Source organism: Cavia porcellus, unplaced genomic scaffold (genome assembly GCF_034190915.1).
Source record: "Cavia porcellus strain 051 isolate PalLab524CR breed Dunkin Hartley unplaced genomic scaffold, mCavPor4.1 scaffold_29, whole genome shotgun sequence".
NCBI lineage: Eukaryota > Metazoa > Chordata > Mammalia > Rodentia > Caviidae > Cavia > Cavia porcellus.
In genome coordinates, this window is record NW_026947512.1 from 5,581,315 (window position 1) to 5,603,983 (window position 22,669).

The window sequence follows — 22,669 nt, forward strand, 5'->3', positions numbered from 1 at the left end:
GAGAGAGGGGATTCAGTGACAACAGGCTTTTGGATAGCTCCCGAAGGAGCCAGGATTGAGAAGGGGAATGGGTAGGGCAGATGGGTTAGGGAAATCCAGTTGTTGCCAGGTAAAATGTATGGAAAATACACAAGCGGTTCTTCCTGAAGGGAATCAGAGAGCCCATGCCTCCAGTCCATAGGAGCTTGGCAGAGCATGGGGTGCTATGGCCCCCCAGGCTGGGCCCTCTAATGCTGTAAAGGTTGCTAGGCCATGGCACAGGGAGGGGTGTGCTTAGGTGTGTGTGTGTGGGGGGAGTTGGGGGGCTCTCAGGCAACAGTGCATAAACAAGCATGAGGGAATGGTAGGAAAGTGGGTGGGTGGGGTTGGGGTGTGGCCCTGCCAGTTACCCAGGTGGGAGAAGAACCCTGCCTTAGCCAGTTTGGTAGGTCAGGAAGGGCATCCATACCTAGAGTGAGGGGACTTCTTCAGGGCCAGGCTATTTCACCAGATCCCACCAGCCCAAAGAGGGTAGTGCTAGAGGGCAGGGGAGGACCCACTCTTGCCTTGCGTGACATTCTTTTCTACCCAGTTTCTTTTATTTTTTCCAACCCCCCTCCTTTTAAAAATGCTAGGCTCCACCCATAACACTGCTTCTATGACCCAGGAGTGGGCCACGCTTGGCTTGGAAACACTGCCCTGGAAAGTGATGGCTGTGCTCCGCGGAGAGCAGGAGCAGGGCGGGAGGGTCTGATGAGCGCTGCGCGGAGGGGCCCGAGGTGGAAAGCCCAGCAGTGCAGACCTCTAGTCAGAATCCTGCCTTTGCCCTTGCTGCTGTGATGGGGGTAAGCTGTGTCTCGCACACCTCATTAGTGACCCGGAATTAGGGCAGTGTTCCCTCCAGTCGCTGCAAGGATTCAGGATTGTGTCCTTAAAGACTTACAGATCTCTGGACAGTACGCAGAGCGGCGGGCAGGATTGTGAGTCCCTGAATGCGCAGGTTAACTTTGCAGTTCAAAATTCGGGCCGAGCGGGTGCTGCGCGTCTTGCCCGAGGCCTGGCGTTCTTGCGTGCACCCCATCCTCATTCTTGCTCCCTGGCCCACACTCCCTCCGGGGCCGGGGCTGCCCAATTAGCCTTCCCTTCCCATCCCTCCGGCGGTTCCAACCAGCCCCCCTCCTCCGGGAAGTGTCCTTGAGACAAAGGCTGCGCGGCCCCTAGGGGCAGTAATCATCAGACAAAGGACTCGGGGCGGCGCAGCAAGGAAACCCAGGAAAGGCGACCCTGAACAGAGGTCACAGCTGGCTTGGGGCAGCACGGCTCAGGCTCAGCTTCCGAGGTTTGCGGACTCCTCCCCTGCCCATTCCCAAACGCTCCGGTATTTAAGGCTAAAACTGGTACCACTTTCTGTTCCATGGAGTTCAAGCATCATGTTTCTGTGACCTGGAGGGGATTCAGGTGCTTCAGGCGAGACCCACACCTTTGCATGTGCGTGTACATGTGTCTGTGTTCTGTGGAGTGTGAGCGTGCTTGCCCTAGCTGGACGTCCTGGCTTTACAAAACTGCCTGGGCACCTCCCTCTCCCTCAGACCCCACTCCTCCCTCGCTGTTCACACCGGGCCACACCTACCAGGCCCCTGCTGCGCAGCTCAGCCCAGTAGTGACCCCTGCGCCTCCACCGGTCGTGTGTAGAGAGCCAGTTTTGCAGGTAGCCCCATCCTCCTGCCTGGCAGGTCTGACGCCTCATAAAAACCAGGTTCTAGGAAGGTTCTGTGGTCCAGTTTGTGAAAAGGGGCTGAGCCAGTCTTTCTAGGTCCACAGCTGCCTGGGCAAGTCACAGAGGTCCCCTCCTAAGCACACAGATCTGGGTCCCCAGCATCACTACCCCAGGAGGAAGCCAAGGCCAACGCTGGTACCTCAGAAGCCCAGCCAGAGGCCGGGAGCCTGCAGGACCCCTGTGCCCTGCCCCTTCCACTTAAGGCTTTTTTGGTATGGAGGAGCAGTATGACAGGGGCACAGTGAGCAGGCAGGGGAGTAGAGTGGAGGCCCCCAAGTCAGAGAAGCAGCGCTGGGTGCCCTGACACTTGCTTAACCCTGTTCCTCACCTCTCAAGTGGAGTGGAGACGCAGCAGCACCTGGCTCAACTACTTCCAGGGGCTGGCCCAGGGCCTGGTGGACAGACCGCTGCGAAAGTTCTTTCTCCTGGCCTCTCCCAGCCCCGGCCCTACTTTCATTTCTTCCCAGGAGGTAGGCAAGCAGCCCTTACCCTAGGCAGAAAACAGGGGTGTCTTTTGCTCTTGAGCACCCCTTTTTCACCACTGGGAATGGAACCCAGGGCCTCACTCACATGCTGCCCTGAAATCCGGTTTTCTTCAAAGTGAAATTTCCTGTTTCATGACCTCAGAGCTAGGAATTTTGAGTGTGGGACAGTCCTCTGGATTGTAGTTTCTTGCTGTGAGGCCATTTCTACACGTTGAGGGAGTGATACTTGCCTCTGAGATGTCCTAGCACGCCCGTCACAGCTGAAGCCTCAGCCATGGGCTGCTCTGGCCCGCCACCCTCCTGCTCCAGTTCCTTCCTCCCCAAGCCCATGGCAGCCCTGCCTCCCCATCTTGCACACTTGGGGCTCTGAGAACTCTGCTCTTGCCTCACTCCAGGGCACGAGAGGCGTGTTCCCTGCTACCAAGCAGAACACAAACCTCCACACCCCCAGAGGCCTGCTTCCCCCCTCCCTGCCTTGTGAAAGCTGCCTGGATGCTCATTTCAACCAGCTTCTGCTGAAGCTTGTGTTTTGGTTTTGACCACCTCTCAGCACCCTGGCAAACAGCCTGAGCACCTTTCCTCAACCCTGTATCTCGAGGCCTCTTAGCTTCATTCTCTCCCCACCATAAACCTTGCCAGTCTCCTCTTCCAGGCCAACACTGCGTGCTTCCATATCCAACAGGCTGACCCTGCAGCTGGGGCCTCCCCAACCTTCCCTTCTGGCATGCCCACAATGTATTTGTGTCTTCCAGCCCCTGCTGAAGGTCAACCGAGTCCAGAATTTTACAACTCAGAGTAGAGAAGCTTCAGCTTGGCATTTTAATAATTTAAGACTGACACACAGCCATGTACTCAGAGTCCCAACCCTCTGAGCAGTCTCCAGGTGCAGAGCAGGAAGCGCCAGGGCAGGGTGGCCAGCGCCTGCTCTCTGGAGCCTCCCTGCTGTCTCCCTGCCCACCCACAGCTGCCACGAGGGAGGTCTGGACAGGAAACTTGCAGCTGGGGGACAGCCAGACACCAGCTGCAGCCCTGTCTCCAAGCTGGACAGGAGAACAAAGACCTAGGCCACGCGGGAAACTGCAGCCCCTGCAGGCAGAGGCGGAGGGAGGGTGCAGGGCAGGCCTGGAGGGAGGAGGCGCTCGGCCCACCTTCACACTTGCCTGATCCTGCCTACCGCAGCTGCACCCCCTGAAACTGCCTTGGTTTCATTCTTTTTTTCCCTTTAACTTTGTATATTACATAAATTTCCTAGAAATTTTTGATATTCTGGCTACCAGATAACATCTCCCAGATGTTCTCACATCCAGAAGGGCCATAAAACTCTCGTCAGAGCACGTCTCCGATGTTTGGCTTGGAATATTGTTCCCTGGCCATGGGCTGCTTCTCCAGGATGCCCGCCTCTTTCTGGATGAAAGCAAAGGTGGCAGTGGACAGAAACGTGGCTGAGAGGAAGCAAGCTCGCAGGGCCGCTGTCTCTGTCTTTCTGGAGTGTTGGAGGCTGGCCGAGTCTTTTCAGGAGTGGCACCTGGAGGTGAGGCCAAGCTCTCCAGGCCAACCAAAGGACCTCCTGAATCTCTTCCCCACCCCCACCAACAAAGGGACAAGTGAATGTCGCTATCTCTAGTATGGAAAGAGCCCAGTATTTTCTTTCCCCAGTTCTGCATAAATGAATGGCCTTAACCAAAATACATTCACAGGCTCCTTGCCTATCCCTTGGGTAATCAGTCTGCCACAGCCTGAAGGGCTGGATGCCACCAAGGTCTGTGTTTTCAGTCCACAAAGCAGCTCTGTGCAGTGCATTCCCAGCTGGCTCAGGGCTCAGGGCTCAGGGCTCAAGGCTCCTGAGGAGCTGGTAGCTGGGGCAGCAGGTTTCTGGGTCACTGAAGGACAGGTCTCTGCCTCAGGACACGGACTGATAAGCTCTCTGAATGGGCAAGGAGCTCCTTGATGTAAGCCAAGCCCAGCCCAGCAACCTTGGCTCCGTTCACCTCCAGGATCTCATCCCCCACCCCGAGCAGCCCCGAGTAGAGCTTGGCGGTGTCCAGGTCAGCCATCTCCTGCACATAGAGGCCTGCGAAGGAGAAGGAGACACAGGGAAGCCATGTGAGAGCCTGCGGTGCTGCAGATGTGAGCCAGAGAGATAGGGTCAGTGTGCGGGAGTGTGGTGTTCACACAGGGCATGGCCACACACACACGCACACACTCATGCACACACTATTCTACCTCACAACCACAATGGCTTTATACTGAGAGAGTGCATCTCCTCTGTGGCCTGACCTCATTTTTCTGCTCTTTTAAAGTGCAAATAATGGTTGAAGGGGGTGCTATTCATTGGTACCTGTGTGAATGAGCTCATCTTTTTCTGACAAGAGCTTTTATTGTAGAGCAGTAGTTTTTAAAAATAAAGAAAAAATTTCTACTAGGTGCCTAGGACTGTGCTAGGTGGGACCAAGATGCTGTCTCCAGTAAGCCAGCATGGTGCAAAGGCTGAGGCTATGTGGGCAGCGTCACTGGAATAGGGAGACCAGGACTGACCTGGGCCTCAGGCTTCCACATAGTGCCTCACTTAAATACTTAAAAGCCATGGCTCGCTCCCCCCCACCATCATCTGGAAACAGCCCTGTCGGTTGTATGATTAATACCTGGTCTAGAAGGTGCAAGTGACTCTGGGGAAATCCGCTTCTCTGTGTCTATTCCCTGGCTGTTTCAGGGGTGCCCTCAGGGACCCAGCTTTCCCCAGCTCCAAGCAGAAGCACAAGGGGCTCTCAAATTCTGTCAGCTGTGCCCACCTGAGATTAAACGCTGAACAGCATCTTCCAGTCACTAAGCCCACTGCCCACGCTCCGTGCCAAGGGAACACGGGGCTCTGGGGCACAGCTAGTCTGCTAGAGAACTGCAGGGGATGGTCTTTTGGGGCGACCTTCACGCGGCCCACAAGATTGCAGAATTCGCTGAGGCAGCTTAGTGCTCACTGCTGCCCAGCCCAGGCTCAGCTGGCTCTGTGTGAGAAACAGGAAGAGCTGCCCTGCTGCTGGCTCCACTTCCTTTTCCGAGGCTCAGTGCTGTGCAGGGATTCAGTCATCTGGTCTGGCTGTGCTGTCTCTGGCCTACACGGTTTGTAGCATCTGTGACCCATCAGCAGTCCTTCCTGGCCCTCCGGGCCCCAGAGCACCCTGTCCAGCTCCAGCCACGACAAGTTCAGAAGGCTGGGAAAGCACAGGTGCCAGCTCCTCCTTCACAGGGGCACAGAGCAGTCTGCAGCTCTGCCGCTGCTTCGCCAAGACGAGGCTGCTCACCCCGCGGCAGGCACCGTCTCCATCCTGGTTGCACAGCTTTTCCTCACAGGCTCTGCCCCACCCCTTCTGTCCTCTCTCAGGTGGTGCAGTGGCCTGCCTGCCCTACTTCCACACAGGTGGCCCAGGGACAGGCTGGTGAGGAGGCCCCATGCACCTGACAAGGGTCTGCTGCACAGTGGGAGAGGCAGGTGGGGAGCAGCCATAAAACCCGAAAGAATGCAGCTGAGCCTGAGCACACACTGACATAACCGGGCGTTTTCAGGAGAGCTGGGTAGGTTTCCTAACTGAAAGTCATAAGGAAAATACAGCCAACAGTCTGCTCCTGTGGGCTCCTGTCTGCTGGAGGTGGTCTTTGTAAGGGTGTGCAGTCTACACAGTAGGAGCAGAAGGCAAAGCCTGCTGTTCCTTGCGCTCCTGTGGAAACAGACTCTGATAGCCAGCAAGCTAATGGCGTCATCCTGACATTTTACCAAGGAGCCAGATCTGCCCCAGCCCACCTGGCTCCGTGGCCGAGGAGACGTGACCCTGGCTCTGGAGGAGGGTCTGGGTAAAGCACCTATTTGCTGTGTGTGCCTGGGGCCTCTGCAAGATGCCTAGTGGCCAGCTATAGCAGCAGGGGGCAAGGCCCCACCTGAACAGGACCCCCAGCAAGGAGCACCCATGGGGGCAAGGCCAGGACAGAGCCTGAGGAGCTCTGCATCCTCAGAGTCCTCGTGCACCAGAGCTCCATGGCAGGAGGGGGGGGGGCGAATGCAGCAGCCTGTGGTGTCCCACAGGTGCAGGTCATGCTGGTCACTCTTTGTACCTTCTCCTGAAAAGGGAAGGGAAGAAAAGAGCCAGGCACTTTATTCTGAACCTCACCAAATGTTCCCATACCTCTTCCAGGGGGGCGGTGGTGTCCTCATTCCACAGATGAGGGAGCCTAGGCCCAGAGGGGCTAAGTCACCTTGAAGTCCCCTCCCCCAGCAGGGGTGACACAGTACCTACACACTTTCCTCACTGACAGCAGTGAGCCTGGGAGGCCTCTGAGCTGCCCAAGAAGAGGCTGTAGGACTGACACCTGGGGAGCACCTCACAAATGTCATCTCCCTGCAAAGACTGCCGCTTTCCCTCCGCAGGTGCAGGTGCAGGTGCAGAGGGGGAGATCTGTCTTCTCACATTCGTGCCTCCTTCAGCAACTCGGCCAAAGCGACCTACAAATCCAGCAGAAGCCGCCCTCTCCTCACCTGGTCCACAGCCACCCCGTCCACGCCAACCCTCAGCTCCCTCTAAACTAAGGAAGTAGCCCTAAAACTGCTCCACCGGGCCTACCTTTTCCCCCAGTTGGGAGTACATCTGCCAGAATCCTCAGTGCCTCCCTCCCCGCGGAGCACGCAGAGCCCCTGGGATGGAACAGCCCCCTCCGGCGGCCGGACCTCCTCCCAGCTCATGCCCGCAGGGCCTCACCTGCTGTGCCTGCCGCCTGCAATGCCCTCCCCCATCGCTGCTGGTTCTTCCACACTCCAGCCCCACCTCTGGCCAAGTGTCACCTTTAAAAAGCCTGCCCGCACTAGCATCTCAGTACTTTCCATTTCACTATCTGACAGCACAAGGGGTAAACGTATCACAGACATAGCTTTGCTCCCTCCCTGAAGATGTGCTCAGGAGGTCAGGGAACCCCCAAATCTACGGCACTTGGTAGTCATATATCTGCATCTATCTGCTGAAACAATGAAATATTCAACAGAGGTGAGAACTCGGGCATGGTGACGGGAAGATTTTTCTTTTCTAGGAGAAAAAACTGACAGGGGATCACAGCACAGCAAGGGGATCCTTGGCGGCGCCCTGCCAAACAGGCTCCTGAGTGTGTCCTCCTGTCTCTTCTCTCCTTCCCCTCCACCAGCATGCTGCCTCCTTCCCTGCTCATCTTCTAGCGGGTATCTTTCAGGGCCCCTTGGCCTGCACTGCGTCCTGGCTCACAGATCTTGGGTGGAACCCAGAGGGGTCAGGTCACCCGGAAGGTCATGGGTGGGATGGGACAAGACTACCTGGAGTGCAGAGTGAGGCCCAGGGCCCCTCTGTGCCCCTGCCCATGCTGAATTAAGGGCCAGAAGGCAACCCAGCTGGGGGCAAGATGTGGCCAGGACGCAGACAGGCAGGCAGGCACTCTACGTGCCTGAGCGCAGCGGCAGCAAGTGAACCATTGGAACGCTGCAACCACATCAAAGGGCGAGCTGAGGCCAGCAAGCACAAGCAGTTCCCCTGGCTCCCCGAGGAAAGATGGTCTTCCAGATCCTGATCTCAGGGTGCCACCAGACAGCAGGGGGACAGTGGGGTCGACTCTGCCAGCCCAGAATCATAGTCACCAGGGCCATCACAGTGCCAATTCCCAGGGCCCTGGTACCAGAGGAGCTCCCTGGGGACCTTATGGCTCAAGGGATTTCTGAATCCACAAAGTACCACCACTCAGACCAGGAAGGACCAGGCCATCTGACCACTACCCAGAGGCCCACAGGGGCCCATGGAAGAAGGGGAGGTGCATACCTGAGTCCCTGCGCCCATTCCCGGAACCCACTTGAAAGCCAAAGGTGCCCTCAGGGGAACGCTCCAGCTGCAGCTGGCTCGTGCCATCCGGGAACACTGCCACCACGCGGCCCACGGTGCGAGCCAGGCTGGGGGCGCCCACATCCTCCACGCTGAGGGTGCGCCGGGGAGGGACCTTGGCAGGCCTGGGAGAGGACCAGAGACACAGTGAGGGCAGAGGGTTGGACATGGGGGCCCAGCCTCCCACTGTTTAAATTCAGATGATGGCGGCCTCTCAGACATCAAGTCTGGCACTGGAGGCCAGAGCTCCCCTGAACCTCCACTCGCCCAGCCAGCACCAATAACACTCTGGTTGGGGGGTCCCCCACAATCTGTCCCAGGTGCCTCAGAGCCAGCCACAGAACCAGAAAGCTCCAACACTTAAAGCATGCTTCTAAATGCTTTCAGTAGTCTTTTGGGGACCTAACATAAGATATAACTTCATATAAAGTTTCTGGGTCCATCCACAGATGCATGGGTAAGAGCAGCTGGCCTAGACGGCCCCAGCAGAGGTCAGAGTCAAGGGCTCTGTCTCTGAGTGTTTAATTACAACTTTAGCTGGGCTAAGGGAGCTCCCCAAACTTTCTGACTTCAGGATATCATGAAACAGCAGAAAGAGAGAGGCTCCAACCTGCCAGCCAGCCCTCCCGCTCCTGACAACCTCCTACCTTCTCAGTGCAGGGCAAGAGCACTAAGATTCCTGTGCCACCCGTCTCTCCACACGGGATTTGTTGAGGGAAAGGCACAGGGAACACGCCTCACTTCCTCCTCCACCTCGCCCACCCCCTTCTGCAGTACTAGGAACTGAGGCCTAGCCCTGAACCGTATCAGCCCTTTCTATTTTTTGAGACAGGGTCTCCTTAAGTTGTCTAGGCTGGACTCAGACTTGGGATCCTCGTGCCTCAGCCTCCCTGAGCACACCTGGCTCTTATCATTTCCTTTTAAAGAGGGCAGTGATACTGAGGTAAGAAGGAACTAACTTCTTTTTCTTTTTCTTTTTGAGACAGGGTCTCACTACACAGCTGATGTTGAGTTCACTTTGTAGCCCAGGTTGGTCTTGAACTCACAAGGATCCTCCTGCCTCAGTCTCCCGAGTGCTGAGATTATAAAGCAGAGTCACCAGGCCCAGCTAGAAGGAACTCACTTCTAGCTCCACCGGTCACCCTCTAAATTTATCTTCCAGGCCACCCGTACCCATGCTTACCTCCCAGGTTCAGTGGGGTTCCCTTCGGCCTCTACCAGGTAGAGGCTGGACCGGTCCCCCCTGCCACTCAGCAGAGAATGGAGGTTCTGAAAGGAGGCAGCTTTCCGATGTTGGCGGGAGGGTGACACCTGGTGGGAAAAGCCCAATATTGCAGGTGAGAAAAGCCTCCCGGGAAAGAGCTGGCAGAGGACATGGCCCAACCATGAACCTGGGGCCACTCTGGACACTGCCTCAAGTGCTCCGCAGGAACGGTGGAACCTACTCCAGGAGAGGGGCCTGAAAAGGTCACAGGAAGCATCACGGCTGTCCTTTGTTTTAATTTTAGCTAAAATAACATCTTAATATTAAAATACTGACTATATGACTATAGGAAAAATCTAATTTTCTTACTAAGGAAATGAAAGCACATTAATTACAGAATAGCACACTTTTAGATGTAAAATCTTGAATATTTTGTAATTCTTTAGCATTTCTTTTTCTTTTCTTTTTTATCGGTACCGGGGATCGAACTCACGACCACCTGCTTGCAAGGCAGGTGCTTATGCCGCTGAGCTAAATCCCCAGCCCTCTTTAGCATTTCTTTCATGGTCACTTCAGTTCAAAAATGTTTATGTATGCGTGTACCTTAAAACATTGTACATAAAAAGCTGAACAAATTAAATTCTCCCAAGGAGTTCACACGGTGAGCCGGAAGCTGCAGGCGCATGCATGAGGTGCTGAGTTAACATGTGAGTGGTGTGGGAACTCCACACTTCACTTTAGGAGGCCTGGGGCCCTGCGGGGGCTGGTGCTTGGGTGAGAACGAAGCAAGAGCTCCCCAGGCAGAGAGGTGCAGTGCTCCGGGCAGAAGTCAGCAACAGAGCAGGGAGCAAAGGCACGGTGCATTCTGGAACACACATGAACTCGGTGGAGGCCTCGGGGATAGTGGGAGATGGGCCAGAAGCATGGCCAGCCCTGAAGACTGTTCTGCCCTGCTAAGGCGCTACTGAGTGATGTTACCAAGCAGGGCAAGATCCATCTGTGCTCTAGAAAACAGCCCAGTGAGGAGGCAATTCTGAAGGCAGGGTTGGGGACAGAGGCAGAAAGAACCGACTTTTAAACAAATGTTTCCCACATTATTTATTATGTCTGGAGCCCATGCTTCTGTGGTCCAAATGTTGGTGCCCCCTTCAAACTCACATACTGAGACTTATCCCAAGAATGTGGGACTCCTGAGAGGTGATTAGGTCACAAAGACAGAGTCCTAGCGGCACGAAGATGCCCTAGAGAGCTTCCTTGCCCCTTCTGCCGTGTGAGGTGACAGGTGTCCTCAGTAGACACTGCCTACGCCTGCACCTTGGGACTCTCTCAGCCTAGAGAACGGCTGGCAGTAAGTTTCTGTTGTGTACAAGTCACCTGTTCCATGGAATTTTGTTACAGCAGCACAGATAGACTGAGAAGTGCTCTAAAGAAGGCAAGCGTAGGGAGCTGGGGATTTAGCTCAGTGGCATAAATGCCTGCCTTGCAAGCAGGCAGGCGTGAGTTCGATCCCTGGTACCGATAAAAACAAAAGGGGCTGGGGATTTAGCTCAGCGGCATAAGCACCTGCCTTGCAAGCAGGCGGTCGTGAGTTCGATCCCTGGTACCGAGAAAAATGAAAAGGACAAAAAAAAAAAAAAAAAAAAAAAAACAAAAAAGACCAAAGAAAAAAAAAAAGAAGAAGGCAGGCGTGTTACCCAGTAGCCTCCGGGGGAGCCTGAGCTTGGATCTGGCCCCAGAAGTCTTCCTGGCAGAAGTCACATCCAAGTAAGACCTAAAGGACAGCAGAAGTTTCCCGGGGAATGGGGGAAAAGGGAAGCCTTCTGACACAGGATTGGAGGCCCTGGTGGGGGCCACTGGGATGTCTAAGTGTAAAGGGAAGATGGTTGCCCACTTGAGACAAAACAAAAACCCAATCAGAGAAGCACCAAATAACACGTGTGGCAGCACAACTCACTACCAGAGGTATCTCTCCCCAGACACGGAGGACATCAGTCCTCCGTGAGACAGAGTCTCCTTTTCTCTCAGGAACTTTTTCTTCCGCAGGTCCTCCCGGCCCATCTTGGCCAGGCTGCTCTCTATCTCTGCTCAAGATAAATCAGCTTAAATTTCTGTAAACCTCTGTTACATGAACAACACTATCATTCCCCTTACGGAGTTTACAGAAATTGAAGCTCGGATGACAGTAAATCCAGGTCATCAGACACACACTGGACCACCTAAGTTCATGGAAGCAGTGAACTTGAGTCACAGTGGCTGCCCTTCTCTCCAGCACGCCCCTCTGCCTGTTTCTCTGCCTCCCAGGCACTCTGCACGCCGTGTGTTTTGAGTAATGACCATGCGCTGGGTAGTGTCCTTGGAGAGAGGAGTCCCTGGGAGTCTCAATCTGGCACATTCTCCTCCTCTTGCAGCCTGAGAAATGAAAGGCTCCTGGGCCCCAGCCCACACTCACCTCCCTCATTTTGCCCAAGGAGAGACACAGGAGACAGAGGGACCTACTTGGAATCTAGTGGACAGGGTTTCCAGAGACCACTGGAGAGTTCACTCGCTGTGCTCGGTTTGCTAGGCTGGCACACGGCTCAGCCAGGGCCCCGGTTTCACCACGCACTCTCCTAACTCGGCATGTACTGAGCATCTCTACCACACTAGCTACTGTAATTAGTACTGGGAAAATAATGGTCCAGAGGTCTGGAGAGGGCAAAGCCAAAAGTTAAACTACTATGTAAAAAGTTCCATGACAGATAGAAGCAGAGAAATCCAGCAACGCAGAGCAAAGGTCCCGTTCAACAGGAGGAGGGAGGGACTGGCCACTCCTTGACGGTGCGCGCCTGAGTATGGGGAGACAAGGAGCAGAAGGCGGGCAGAAGGCGCCCAGGGGGCAGGACTTTCCTCGGGACTCCTGAGCCGCTGACAGCGCAGCTGAGACCCAGGGTGATGAGAGAGTAGTGAGAGACGAGACCAGCTCACAGGAGCCCTTTGGCAACACTAAGTAGTCTCAGCTTTATCCTGAATGGGGCAAGTGACCAGTGACACACGGTCAGCAGGGGGTGTCGGAGTCAGAGCTGCATATCAGAAAGACCACGGAAGCCACGTGGAAAGAGGCAGAGGCAATCCAGATGTGATGTGATTTGTACCGCTACTAAAAGAGTCACTGTGGTCACAGAGAAGGCTCCAGAATGGTCAGGCCGCGACTCTTCTGGTTGGCAGAGGTGATGACATGGAGGGAGGGGGAGGCAAGAGTCTGCGGGGAGCTGGGCTGGGTGGCTGGCAGAAGCACAGAACTCAGGGGTGCTTGCTACCCACTCTGTGCCCAGGGTGCCCAGGTTGCACTGACCTGCCGTGGGCATGCCAGCATCTCTGCTTTCTTACCGTGGGTCCTGGGAGGCATCCTCTGTGCTTCTCTTCTCTTTGTGCCCGTCACTCCCACAGCGCCACGCCACCACGGGCCTCACCACCCCTGCCTGGGGCCCTGAGGACTCACCAGATTCAGGGACTGTAGCGATGGGGTTCTCTTTACTTCTGGGGTTCTGGTGTGTGACGCCGAGCCAGGTGCGTCGGGCCGCAGCTGCTCTACACTGTAGCTGCGGGACTTGCCCAGCTTGGGCCGGGAAGTCTGCCCGAGGGCTGAAAACAGCTTTTTCAGCCCCAGCGTGGAGGCGATACTGCTGCTCCTTTTTTTATTGCTGTCAGAAGGCACAGCCAAAGGCGGCCTGGGCCCTGCACTGGCCCCTGGTGATCCTCTGAAACACAAGAGTGGACATGAGCGTGGGTGGAGTGGGCTGGGAGGCAAGGGCTGGTTGCTGGGCCCCAGATGGGCCCACACTAATGCTCTGTGGGAGAAACTGATAACCAGGCTGCAGGAAAGGTGGGGGTGGTGGTGATGGATGGTCTTTCCTGGGAAGCTTCTAGGGAGATCTCACACGAGGCCCTGCTGTAAATACACACCCATTCATTCATGCGAGCACGCACTAAACTCATTCTGCATTCTTGTTTTATTTTGTTTTGTTTTTGAGACAAGGTTTTTCTGTGTAGGCCAGGCTGACTGTGAACTCACTAGGTAGCCCAAGCTCACTGTGAGGCCTCAAGCTTGTGGGATTCTCCCACCTGGGCTGCCCAAGTGCTGGCATTCCAGGGAGGGGTGCCACTGCACCCAGTTCACATTTCACATTTCTTTTCTTAATTTTTTTGTTTTGTTTGGTTTTTTGGTACCGGGGATCAAACTCACAACCTCATGCTTTCCAAGCAGACGCCTATGCCGCCGAGCTAAATCCCCTGCCCTGCTTTTCTTGTTTTGTTTCGTATTTCTTAAAAGCCTCTTTTAGTCCCTGGGTATGTTGTGTATAAGACAAGCAAGGTCCTTGCTCCTAGTAGCTCATCAACAAGAGACCAGTCAGCAGAGGAAGAAAAACATCAGCAACTGGCCTTTGGGGTGAAGCAGAAAGTTACCAGGGCCGAGGAAGGTCTCTGAGATGATCCTTAAACCCAGAGCTGGAGGGTAAGTAGGGGGCAGGCTGCCAGGCCCAGGCGACAACTGCAGGCGCAGGGGGCAGCAGGCTTGCTGTGTCCGAGAACAAAGGCCACAGGGCTTGGGCACAGGCAATGAGATCTTGGGCAGGGCTCAGGGGAGGCACAGGCAAGGAAAGATGTGATGCCACTGTAGGATTTTCAGTAGGAGAATGACACAGGTTAGGGTTTTAAAAAGGTGCCTTGACTTCTGTGTGGAGAGCACACAGGGAGCCGTGTTAGGGCTGCACAGCAAAGAAGGAACACAGCTGAGACCCGAGGTGGCAGAAGCAGGGACTGGGAGCTGGTGAGGCCTTGCTGGAGTGTCAGAGTGGGAGGACACAGCAACCTCTGGGCTTCAGCAGTGCGTCTACCAGGAAGGCGACACTGGAGATGTGAGGGGCTACCAGTCAGCCTGATGGAGGGGTGCCCCAGCCCCTGGATGAACAGACCCATGGTACTGAACAGCACACAGGCCTGGAGACGGGAGCCGGCAGGGGAAGCCTGGACTGCACATGGTCACTGGGCACCCAATGCGAGCAGGGAGGACAAGGTCCTGGGCTCCCCGAGGCTTTGAGGTCAGCCCAAGCAGGTCCCAAGGACAAAGACTCAGCTGACAGAGAGAAGGGAAACATGAACCCTGGGTTGATTTCCTTGGAGTCTGGATGTCCCCAAGCCGAGGATCAGGAGGAGATTCTTCCAGACAGCCAGGTCCCTGGGGGGCACCTTGAGGACAGAGCCTGACAGCCATGCCCCATGCCCAGCACAGGAGTGTCCAGTGAATGGATAAGCAGGTGCATCAGACTAAGAACTAGGGAAAAAGCGTTAGGGGACTGGGCTGGGACAGAGTGGAAGCAGCAAGGTCAGCTGTGCCGCCACTTCAGGGGTTGCCCCCACCCAGCACCTACTCTTGCACTGAGGACTCTTACTCTGATCACTCACCCGGACAGCACATGCCCCCCAGAACTGGACTCCGTCCTCTGCAGGCCTCTCTTGGGCTCCTCGGAGTTCAGGGTGAGGGTGACGCCCATGGAGTTGAAGGCAGCAGCATCTGCTAAGCTGACAGCGCCCTGGCATCCTCCTGAAACAGTCAAAGCATGGTCAGACTGGTCATGCTCAGTCACAGTGGGGGATGGGGGCACTCCTGGGTTCAGAAACAAGAGAGTGAGGGACATGATAGAGTGATGGAGCTTGGGAGGCAAGCGGAGAGACGCAGGAAGCAGCAAGTGAGAGGGACTCCGGGACCCTCCCCGAGCGTCTTCTGGACCGGAAACCATCTGAGGACAGGGACTGGGTCTTGGGGACTGCGGCAACCCCATCACCCAGCACAGTACCCTGGTACACAGTAAACAGTACATTCTTCCGAAATGACAGCGTCGCTTGTGGTAATTCCAGCCCCTTGGATATCAAGTGACATAACAGAGCAAGGGAATATTTCATGTTTCTCAAACAGAAAGAGAATCTGAATCTCTCACAGCTTTGACAATAATGCGTATGTGTACATGCCAGGCCACGAGTTAACTGGCCCCCACAGATGGACAAACAGCTTTCTCAAGAGGCAGGTTTCCTTCCATCCCCACCTTACAGTGGAGGGGATGGCGCCAGGAGGAAGTGAGCAACTCGCTCGGGGCCTCGCAGCTAAGAGAGGGGCCTCACTCACTCCCTGCTTCAGGCTGGAGGACAAGCGGGCCTGGGCCGCCCACAAGTCACCAGGCCTCCAGACAAAAGCCCTGTAGGGAGCAGATAGTGGCAAGCCAGCCCCTGCCTAAGCCTTCCAGAGAGAAGGAACCACAGTTGTGCAGGGGTGAGAGACACCTCAGGCCAGGACTTTTTGGGATTTTGTGGGTAAGGAAGGGAGAGGTGGGCACTCCTGAGATGGGGGCTGTCTGCCATCTCTCCGCCTTTGCCTCCACTTTGCTCCAAGCCCTGGACCCCAGCTCCAAGGCCATCAGAGCCACAGAACATCAAAGTGATACTGTGGGGGCTGTTAACTCTGCTCAGGGGTAAGCAGTCTACTTGGTCATCTGGGACCAGTGCTGGGGGTCTACCAACGCCCCGGATAAAGAGGGGATACCCTACCTACTTTAGCAGCTTTGCCTGGGAAACCTACCAGTGAGCCCCGCAGGGCAGTGCTCAGGAGGGCTCTGGCCAGAGAGCCCTGCCATTCACACCTCGGGCTTCCCAGTGCTCTACGGGCATCTCCAGTTCCTTCCCCACAGTCCTGTCCAGCCCAGATTCCACAGCTGCCCGACACTTGTCACTCCTCAGACTGGCTCCCAGGGGCTGCTGGGATGGTGTGTGTCTATCTCATCTGGCCAAGAAGATGCTGGTAAGTGAAGACAGAATGCCTCGAGCGTCATAAACCTGACTTGGGCCTGAGCAGGGACCATGCAAGCCTTACCATCTCCGCTGCCTTCCAAAGGTGGATCCGGCTGCTGGCTGCAGGGCTCCCTCTCCTCTCTGCCCCTGTGCGCAGCTGTTCGCTGGGGTTGCTGCTGCCCCAGAGGAATGCAGCTGTTGGCAGACAGGCCCAGCAGTGGGTGCCTGACGTGGGGGATGCAGGACTGGGTCTGTGGGGAGCTGAGCCCACAGGTCTGGAGAACCACAGTCCTCGGAGCAGATGGTGGCCGAGGAATACCCACAGATTCCTCCTGCTCCTCTGGCCTGTAGGGTCCAGCCAGCCCTGCCTTTCCGTGAGGCACACAGGAGGTGGTTCTTGTTGGTACCCACTGTTCAGGGGAGGGGGGCACGGTTGGCTGCTGGGTTGGGCTGGGGGCAGTGTGTACTGAATGATTTTGTTGCAGGGAGGAAGTGCAGACTGTTTCCAGATACTCAGGGCTTTCTGGTCTGCCTGGTCCTGAAGGTGCTGGCTTCGTGGAAAATGTCGTGGCACTGGCTGACTTGCATGGAGCCCAGGAGTCCACAGAGGGAATCTGGTGATTTCTTAGCCCTGGTCCAGGCTGCCTGTGGGACCCCAAGGAAGTCATCTCAGGTTCCAAGGGAGGAGGCTTAAAGACAGTATCTGCTTTAAAAAACTGAGTCCCCGCAGCCATGTGTCCTGCATCTTCTCCCACCTCCATGTCATCTGCCCCTACGGGGTGATGCCAAGCCTGAAGGCCACAGAGCAGCTCCATCTTGGCTTTCCTGGACCACCTGAGGCTTCCCTGAGGCCTGGAGTCCCAATCTCTAGGGTTTCTGCCTCGAGTCCGCCGGCCTGTTCTGCAGGCCAGAGAGGCTGTGGCCTCCATACTGTCTGACCGGCAGCTGTCTGAAGTGTCCGTACTATCCAGGGCAGAGTCCCCCTCTGCAAGGCATGTGATGGTCTCCCCAATATGTGTTTCCTGGATCCTTTCTGTGTGGAGCTCTGATTTAGCAGGGAGGAGCTGGCATGGGGAGGTCAGGCCACGAGAACCATGGGACCCCAGCAGCACGCCCTCTACCCCATAAGCAGCCTGAAGGTCCTCGAGAACAGCTGGGTCCAGGTGTTGCCTTTCAGGACAGTTGCCGCAAGCTTGGCACTTCTTTTTACTGGCCCAGTTGGGCAGCAGCAGAGGGTGGCCCCTGCAGTCCACACTGTCCCCTGGCCTGTGGAACGTGCCCATCCCCACTTCCCGGTTCACATAGTCTGCGAGGTCTGGCTTGGAGCGCAGGGGGCCCTGGCCTGCAGCCTGCAGCACTGTGCCCAGCACCTGGCGCTGGCGCTGGCGCTGCTGCAGCCGCTCCAGGTGGCGGAATTCAGCTTCACAAGCAGATTCATCTTCAAAGCGGACATGTGACGGGGACATGCCCTGCTTGGGCCACTGCCCACTGCTGGACTCCCCACTGGAGGAGTCACTCAGGCTGCTGCTCTGAAGGCTTTCTCCACAGGGGAAGGTCATCTGGGGACCCAGGGCCAGACTTCTCCAGCCAGCTCTAATGAAGACAGGAAAGAGGTCATAGGTAGAAAGATACCATCTCCCCTAGTGCTCCATGGGAGGTACGACCTACAAGGCCACCCCAAACCAGGGTCCCAGGGAGTCAAGTGGCAAACAGCAGAGTATCAGCCCAGCCAGATCCCGGCACACAGTGCTAAGTAAAATCAGCATGACTTTTACTTTGGGCTTTCCCTCGGTTGCCTGACTCAGCCTGAACTACTGAACTCAGGACAGCAGATAAGGAAAATATCAAACATTCCAAATGTGAGGGGTGTGTGTGTGTGTGTGTGTGTGTGTGTGTGTGTGTGTAAGCTGTGGAAATATCTACAGTCAGCCTTCTCTATCAGTGAGTTCCACGTCTATGGATTCAACCCAGCATATAGTGAAAATATCTGAGAAAAGTTCATCTGCACTGAATGTATACTTTTTATTCTTGCAGTTATCCCCTAAACAACACAACATAGCAACTATTACACAGCGTTTATATTGTATTAGGCATTATAAGTACGGGGGCGATGCCTAGGTTATATGCAAATACTGCACCATCTTATGTAAGGGGTTTGAAGATTCAATATTCTGGAGTCTGAGATACTGGGGACAACTGATATAAAGTCCTCATGAGAAGTGAGGACTGGCTGAGCACATCTAAGCATTCCTGACCCAAAGTTTCCACTCAGTATTCCTAATCACCTTGCTTCACATAGAGATAACAATGTTCCTCCTGGGCCTCCGGCCTTGACTCTCCCAACACCCCCAGGCTGCCTCACTCCCACACTCCCACCCTGCTCCTGCTGTGAGCCGGTGGCAGAGTCTCCGTGTGTACTGTTAGCTCAAGTCCTGCTTGGCCTCAGAAGCGTCTCTGCCACACACAGTGCTCACTCCAGGGACCCTGGAGCCATCCAGCCTGGGTTTGGGGTCCTTATGCACATGGGCTCTGCCCCAGAGGCTATTTCCTATCAGAAGCCACTTAAATAAAGCCCATATTCTCCCCGCTTTCTCCTCCAGCCGCCTCCCCACTATTCCACTGCTGTTCCATGTCCCCTTTGTTTCTCATTTATGGTTTCTTTAGTATTCATCCTGTAATGACTCCCTCTACCAGCTTTCATCACAGCACCCCAGAGGACACAGGATGCGGTGACGGTCCTTGCGATGAAGACAGGTCCTTCACAACCCTCCCTACTTTCCTCTTCAGTTATGTCCCCCCCACGCGGAGGGCTGCAGCCTGCGGGCCTTGTCCACTTCATGGGGCCCTCATTTCCTGGGATCTTCTTTCGCCCACCTGAATTTGACTCCTATTTATTAAAAGTCACCCACTATATAGATACCATGTGTGATAGTTAGCTTTATGTGTCACCTTGACCAGTCTGCAGTATCCAGATACTTGATTAAAGACTATGTTGGAAGTTTCTGTGAAGATTATTTTCAGGGAGGGTTAAGATCAATACTTAACTTGATGGGCTTTGAATAAAGTAGATCATTCTGCATGATGTGGGTGGGTCTCAAGAGATTAGATGGACCTCCTGGAGCAAGAAGGGCTTCTGCCAGCAAAGACCACCTCTGGCCTCACCTGCTGCACTGACCTGGCTCTCCTGAGTGCACAGGTGAACGCCCTTCATGTGCACATGCCAGAGGTTGTGTTTCTCTGGACAACCCTGACTTCTGCCACACAGCAGTGAGTGAAGGCCTCGGTGAACACCTGCCCCATTCAGCTGCCTCCACACACCCGGACGTTAGAGCCAGCAGGGACTCCGAGAGGCGACAGCAGAGGTGCTGCCCTCGGGGCACGGTCTATGCAGGCAAGGTCCGCAGCAGACTGCACACAGCTTACACCCTGTGAGCCATGGTCTTAATCTTTACATACAGGATGGTGAACTGAGCCATCCCAGAATTAACTCTAAAGGGAGAAGGAGAACCGAAGGACAGATTAATCACAAAAGGTGTCATCAGCCTAAATACTAAACCCAGACACCACTGTGTTAGCAACAGTGTGAAAAGTGGGGCAAGTACCTTGGAGCCAACAGCAGAGCACACAAGGCAGCCGAGCAGCAGGTAAACCCCCTGGCTGCCCAACAGAGGCCTCCGCAATCGTCCCTCGACAAAAGGATTCTGGTCTGAGGTCAGGCTTCTGCTCTAGCTCTGGAGCTGTGCGGCCTTTGTGAGGAGCCCCTCCCTGGGGTCTCACTTTCTATGACAGTGCTGTCCTAACCACACAATCAGTGTGATGTGCGCAAGCCGTATGGTCTCATGTGGTCACCATCTTACTAGGGTGCCACTTATGTCATCTTCCCAGGATGCATCTTGCTGACCTGTCCTGCCCTTTTGGGGATAAGAATACCAACTTTCCATTCCCCCAAATCCTACGAGCTTTTGCTTCCAAGACCTGCTCAATATCTACGTTGATTTGCTTCCAGCAAATGCAGTTACCTCTGCCTCTTCACCTCCTGGAAAAGACCTGTGTGTTCAGGTTCCTGCAGATTCCTTTCAGCCAGAGCCAAGGAAGAAGGCATCTCATAGGGCAGGGCCATATTTTCCTCAGCTCTGCAGCCCCAGAGCCTGCCACAAAACTGGTGTCTTAGCCTGGTGTGGTGGTGACACCTGAAATCGTACTACATATTCTGGGCAGTCAAGGAAGGATGAAAAATTCAAGCACAGGTTGAACAAGTTAGTAACTTGGGCCACTTAGAGACTTAGCAAAAGTTGTCTCAAAGTAAAAAATGAAAAAGGGCTGTGGATGTAGCTCAGTGCAAAGGTCATGGGTTCAATCTCTAGTAACACAGACGCACGCCTGCACACACGCGCGTGCACACACGTACAAGCACACTTTCTATTCACTGTTCTGCCTGCCCCTCCTTCCCCTCCATCTCTTGGCAAGCTGCTCTTTGGAGGGAGCGATACATCCAAGCTGGTGGTTCCAGTATCTAGCTGAGGCCTGGGGCCCAGGTGGCATTGCTGTATTAACTCTGCCCAGTCCTCCAGGGCGCTCTGATGGAGCGTAACCTTTAGAAGCAGCTGCAGCAAGCCATCTGGCATGGATTTTTCAGCTATACCCTCTGAGGATTCACCAGCACTGCCAAGGCATAGTAATTCTTTTCTGGACAGAGCAGCTGCTAAAGTAGGTCACCTTGCATTTTTACAGCCAGGAAAAAGGAACCTACTTTACAATAGAGATTGGGGTTGTTGTGAGGTGGTGGGGCGACTTGGAGAAGAGGAAGTATCTAGAGGGCATGCATACAATTAAGTCTGTTTCGCAGATAGGTTTGCCTGCTTCGTGGCTCCCTGAACCAGTCTGATACCTACAGAAGGTGGGACAGAATTCCTTGGAAGTCTCAGGCTTCTCCTCATCATATATGAAGAACGGCTAGGATCCCTCCAAGAAGCCATGTCATTCCTAATGATTACCCTCTGCCCGAGGGAGAGATGAGGGACAAATGTGAAATAAAAGGGTAGCATGCCTGGTACCTCTTACCAGTATTCAGTGTCTCCTAAGGGCAGAATGATACTGAACGCAGTGGTATCTACACATGATGGAATCATCAGTGGTTCCGTGAAGGTCCTTAACCTTGTCCTTAACCTTTAATGGCTGGCCTCAGCATCCCAAGAGCATACGATCCAGTTTTAATGAGCCCTTATTTGCTCCAGTGGAGATGACATAGGCAGATCCAGTGTGCCCCGCTCCGTGCCAGTGAAGTCACAGGCCTTGTCTACGGAGGTGGTCTACTGGGGCCTGGGAAGATCTGTCAAGTCCCCCAGCAGCCTCATCTCTAGCCCAGGAGTACCCCAGAGGCTGGCTCTGTGCTGGGGAGTGCCACAGGTATGAGACTCCTTAAGGCACACCAACCAGGGTGGGCTGTGTCCCTGGGTGGGGGGAGTGATCATGTGTGTGATGTGCTGGTCTTCAAAAGTGCCTGCCCCGTTCTTGTCCCATCTCATCTTCCCTCATGAGTTCACCCAGGGTCACGACATCAGAGATAAACTCAAATCTCTACTCTAAAGATCCTATATCCAACTGCCTGACAGATGTCTCCAGGGGATGTTCCAGGGCACCTCCCTTCCAAAGTGTGACCCAATACCTAGGTGTTCCCCACTAGCTAGGGCCCTCCAATGCCCAGACAACAGTCACACCCCTAGGTTCTGTCCTGGATGCCTCTTCTTCCGCCTTCCACCTCTGGGTCATCAAATGACTGTGGACTCCATGTAACAGACCCACAGCCCTCATCACGTGCCAGACGCTGTCAGTCAGGCCATACAATGTTCACAACAAGCCGGGAGACAGGCGCTGCAGTAACTACTGTCTTGAGAAGAAGGAAACTGACACAGAGACGTCCCCAAAGGCACACAGAGTGGCACAGCCAGAATGCAAATCTGTTCTGGGTTATCATTTCTCTGCCGCCTCATTAACTGGCTTCCGTCTGGGGCTCATTTGGAGGTCTCCATATCCTGCACCCCTGCCAGGCTCAAGGCAGCAGCCTCCTCTCCGTCCCAGTCTCCTGGATTCAACATAATCTCTGTAGCCAGGATGGCAGGACTGAAATGCAACACCACGGTGTAACTCACCGCTTCAAGCCCTTCGGTGGCTCCTGCCGTCACAGAAGGCCTCCACGAACGCGCTCTCCTGAGCTCTCTGGCCTTCACGCCATGCATCCCAGAATGCTGACCTCCAGCCCGGCTGCACAGTGCTGCACTCATGGCTTCTACCCCTTGCCTCTCTGCGCAGCGAACATCTGAGTGTCCTGCAAGCCCCAACTGAGAAGCCATCGCCTCTGGAGAGCCTCCCCTTTCCAGGTGGTACAGGTTTCTACCTCAGAATGCTTGTTCTTCTCTTACAGCACAGTCCACAGAACTGAGAGCCTGCCTGGCTGTCTTTCTCCCTGAAGACTGTGATCTCCATGTCTCCAGGGGCCTCTTACCACGTTTCACTGATCTCTGTATCT

The 22,669-nt window shown here is 54.9% G+C and overlaps 1 protein-coding gene across 5 annotated transcripts in view; it reads right to left on the bottom strand.

Annotated features, from left to right (window-relative positions):
* Nucleotides 1-3,037: 3,037 nt before the first annotated feature.
* The window catches only part of Kiaa1614 (KIAA1614 ortholog), a 31,642-nt gene continuing 12,010 nt past the window's right edge, over nt 3,038-22,669 (bottom strand). For 3 of the 5 annotated variants that reach the window (XR_010044414.1, XR_010044413.1, XR_010044415.1), the window contains exons 5-11: nt 16,226-17,736; nt 14,767-14,905; nt 12,803-13,061; nt 9,304-9,431; nt 8,061-8,245; nt 5,031-6,730; nt 4,140-4,312 (exon numbers count right to left, since the gene is read on the bottom strand). Coding sequence is in view for 1 of the 5 variants with exons in the window: in XM_063239782.1 (XP_063095852.1) it covers nt 4,119-4,312; nt 8,061-8,245; nt 9,304-9,431; nt 12,803-13,061; nt 14,767-14,905; nt 16,226-17,736 (2,416 nt within the window). In the remaining 4 variants the exon portion in view is untranslated. Of the gene's footprint in view, nt 4,313-5,030; nt 6,731-8,060; nt 8,246-9,303; nt 9,432-12,802; nt 13,062-14,766; nt 14,906-16,225; nt 17,737-22,669 lie in introns of all 5 variants that reach the window. The other 2 variants (XR_010044416.1, XM_063239782.1) reach the window with 2 other exon arrangements.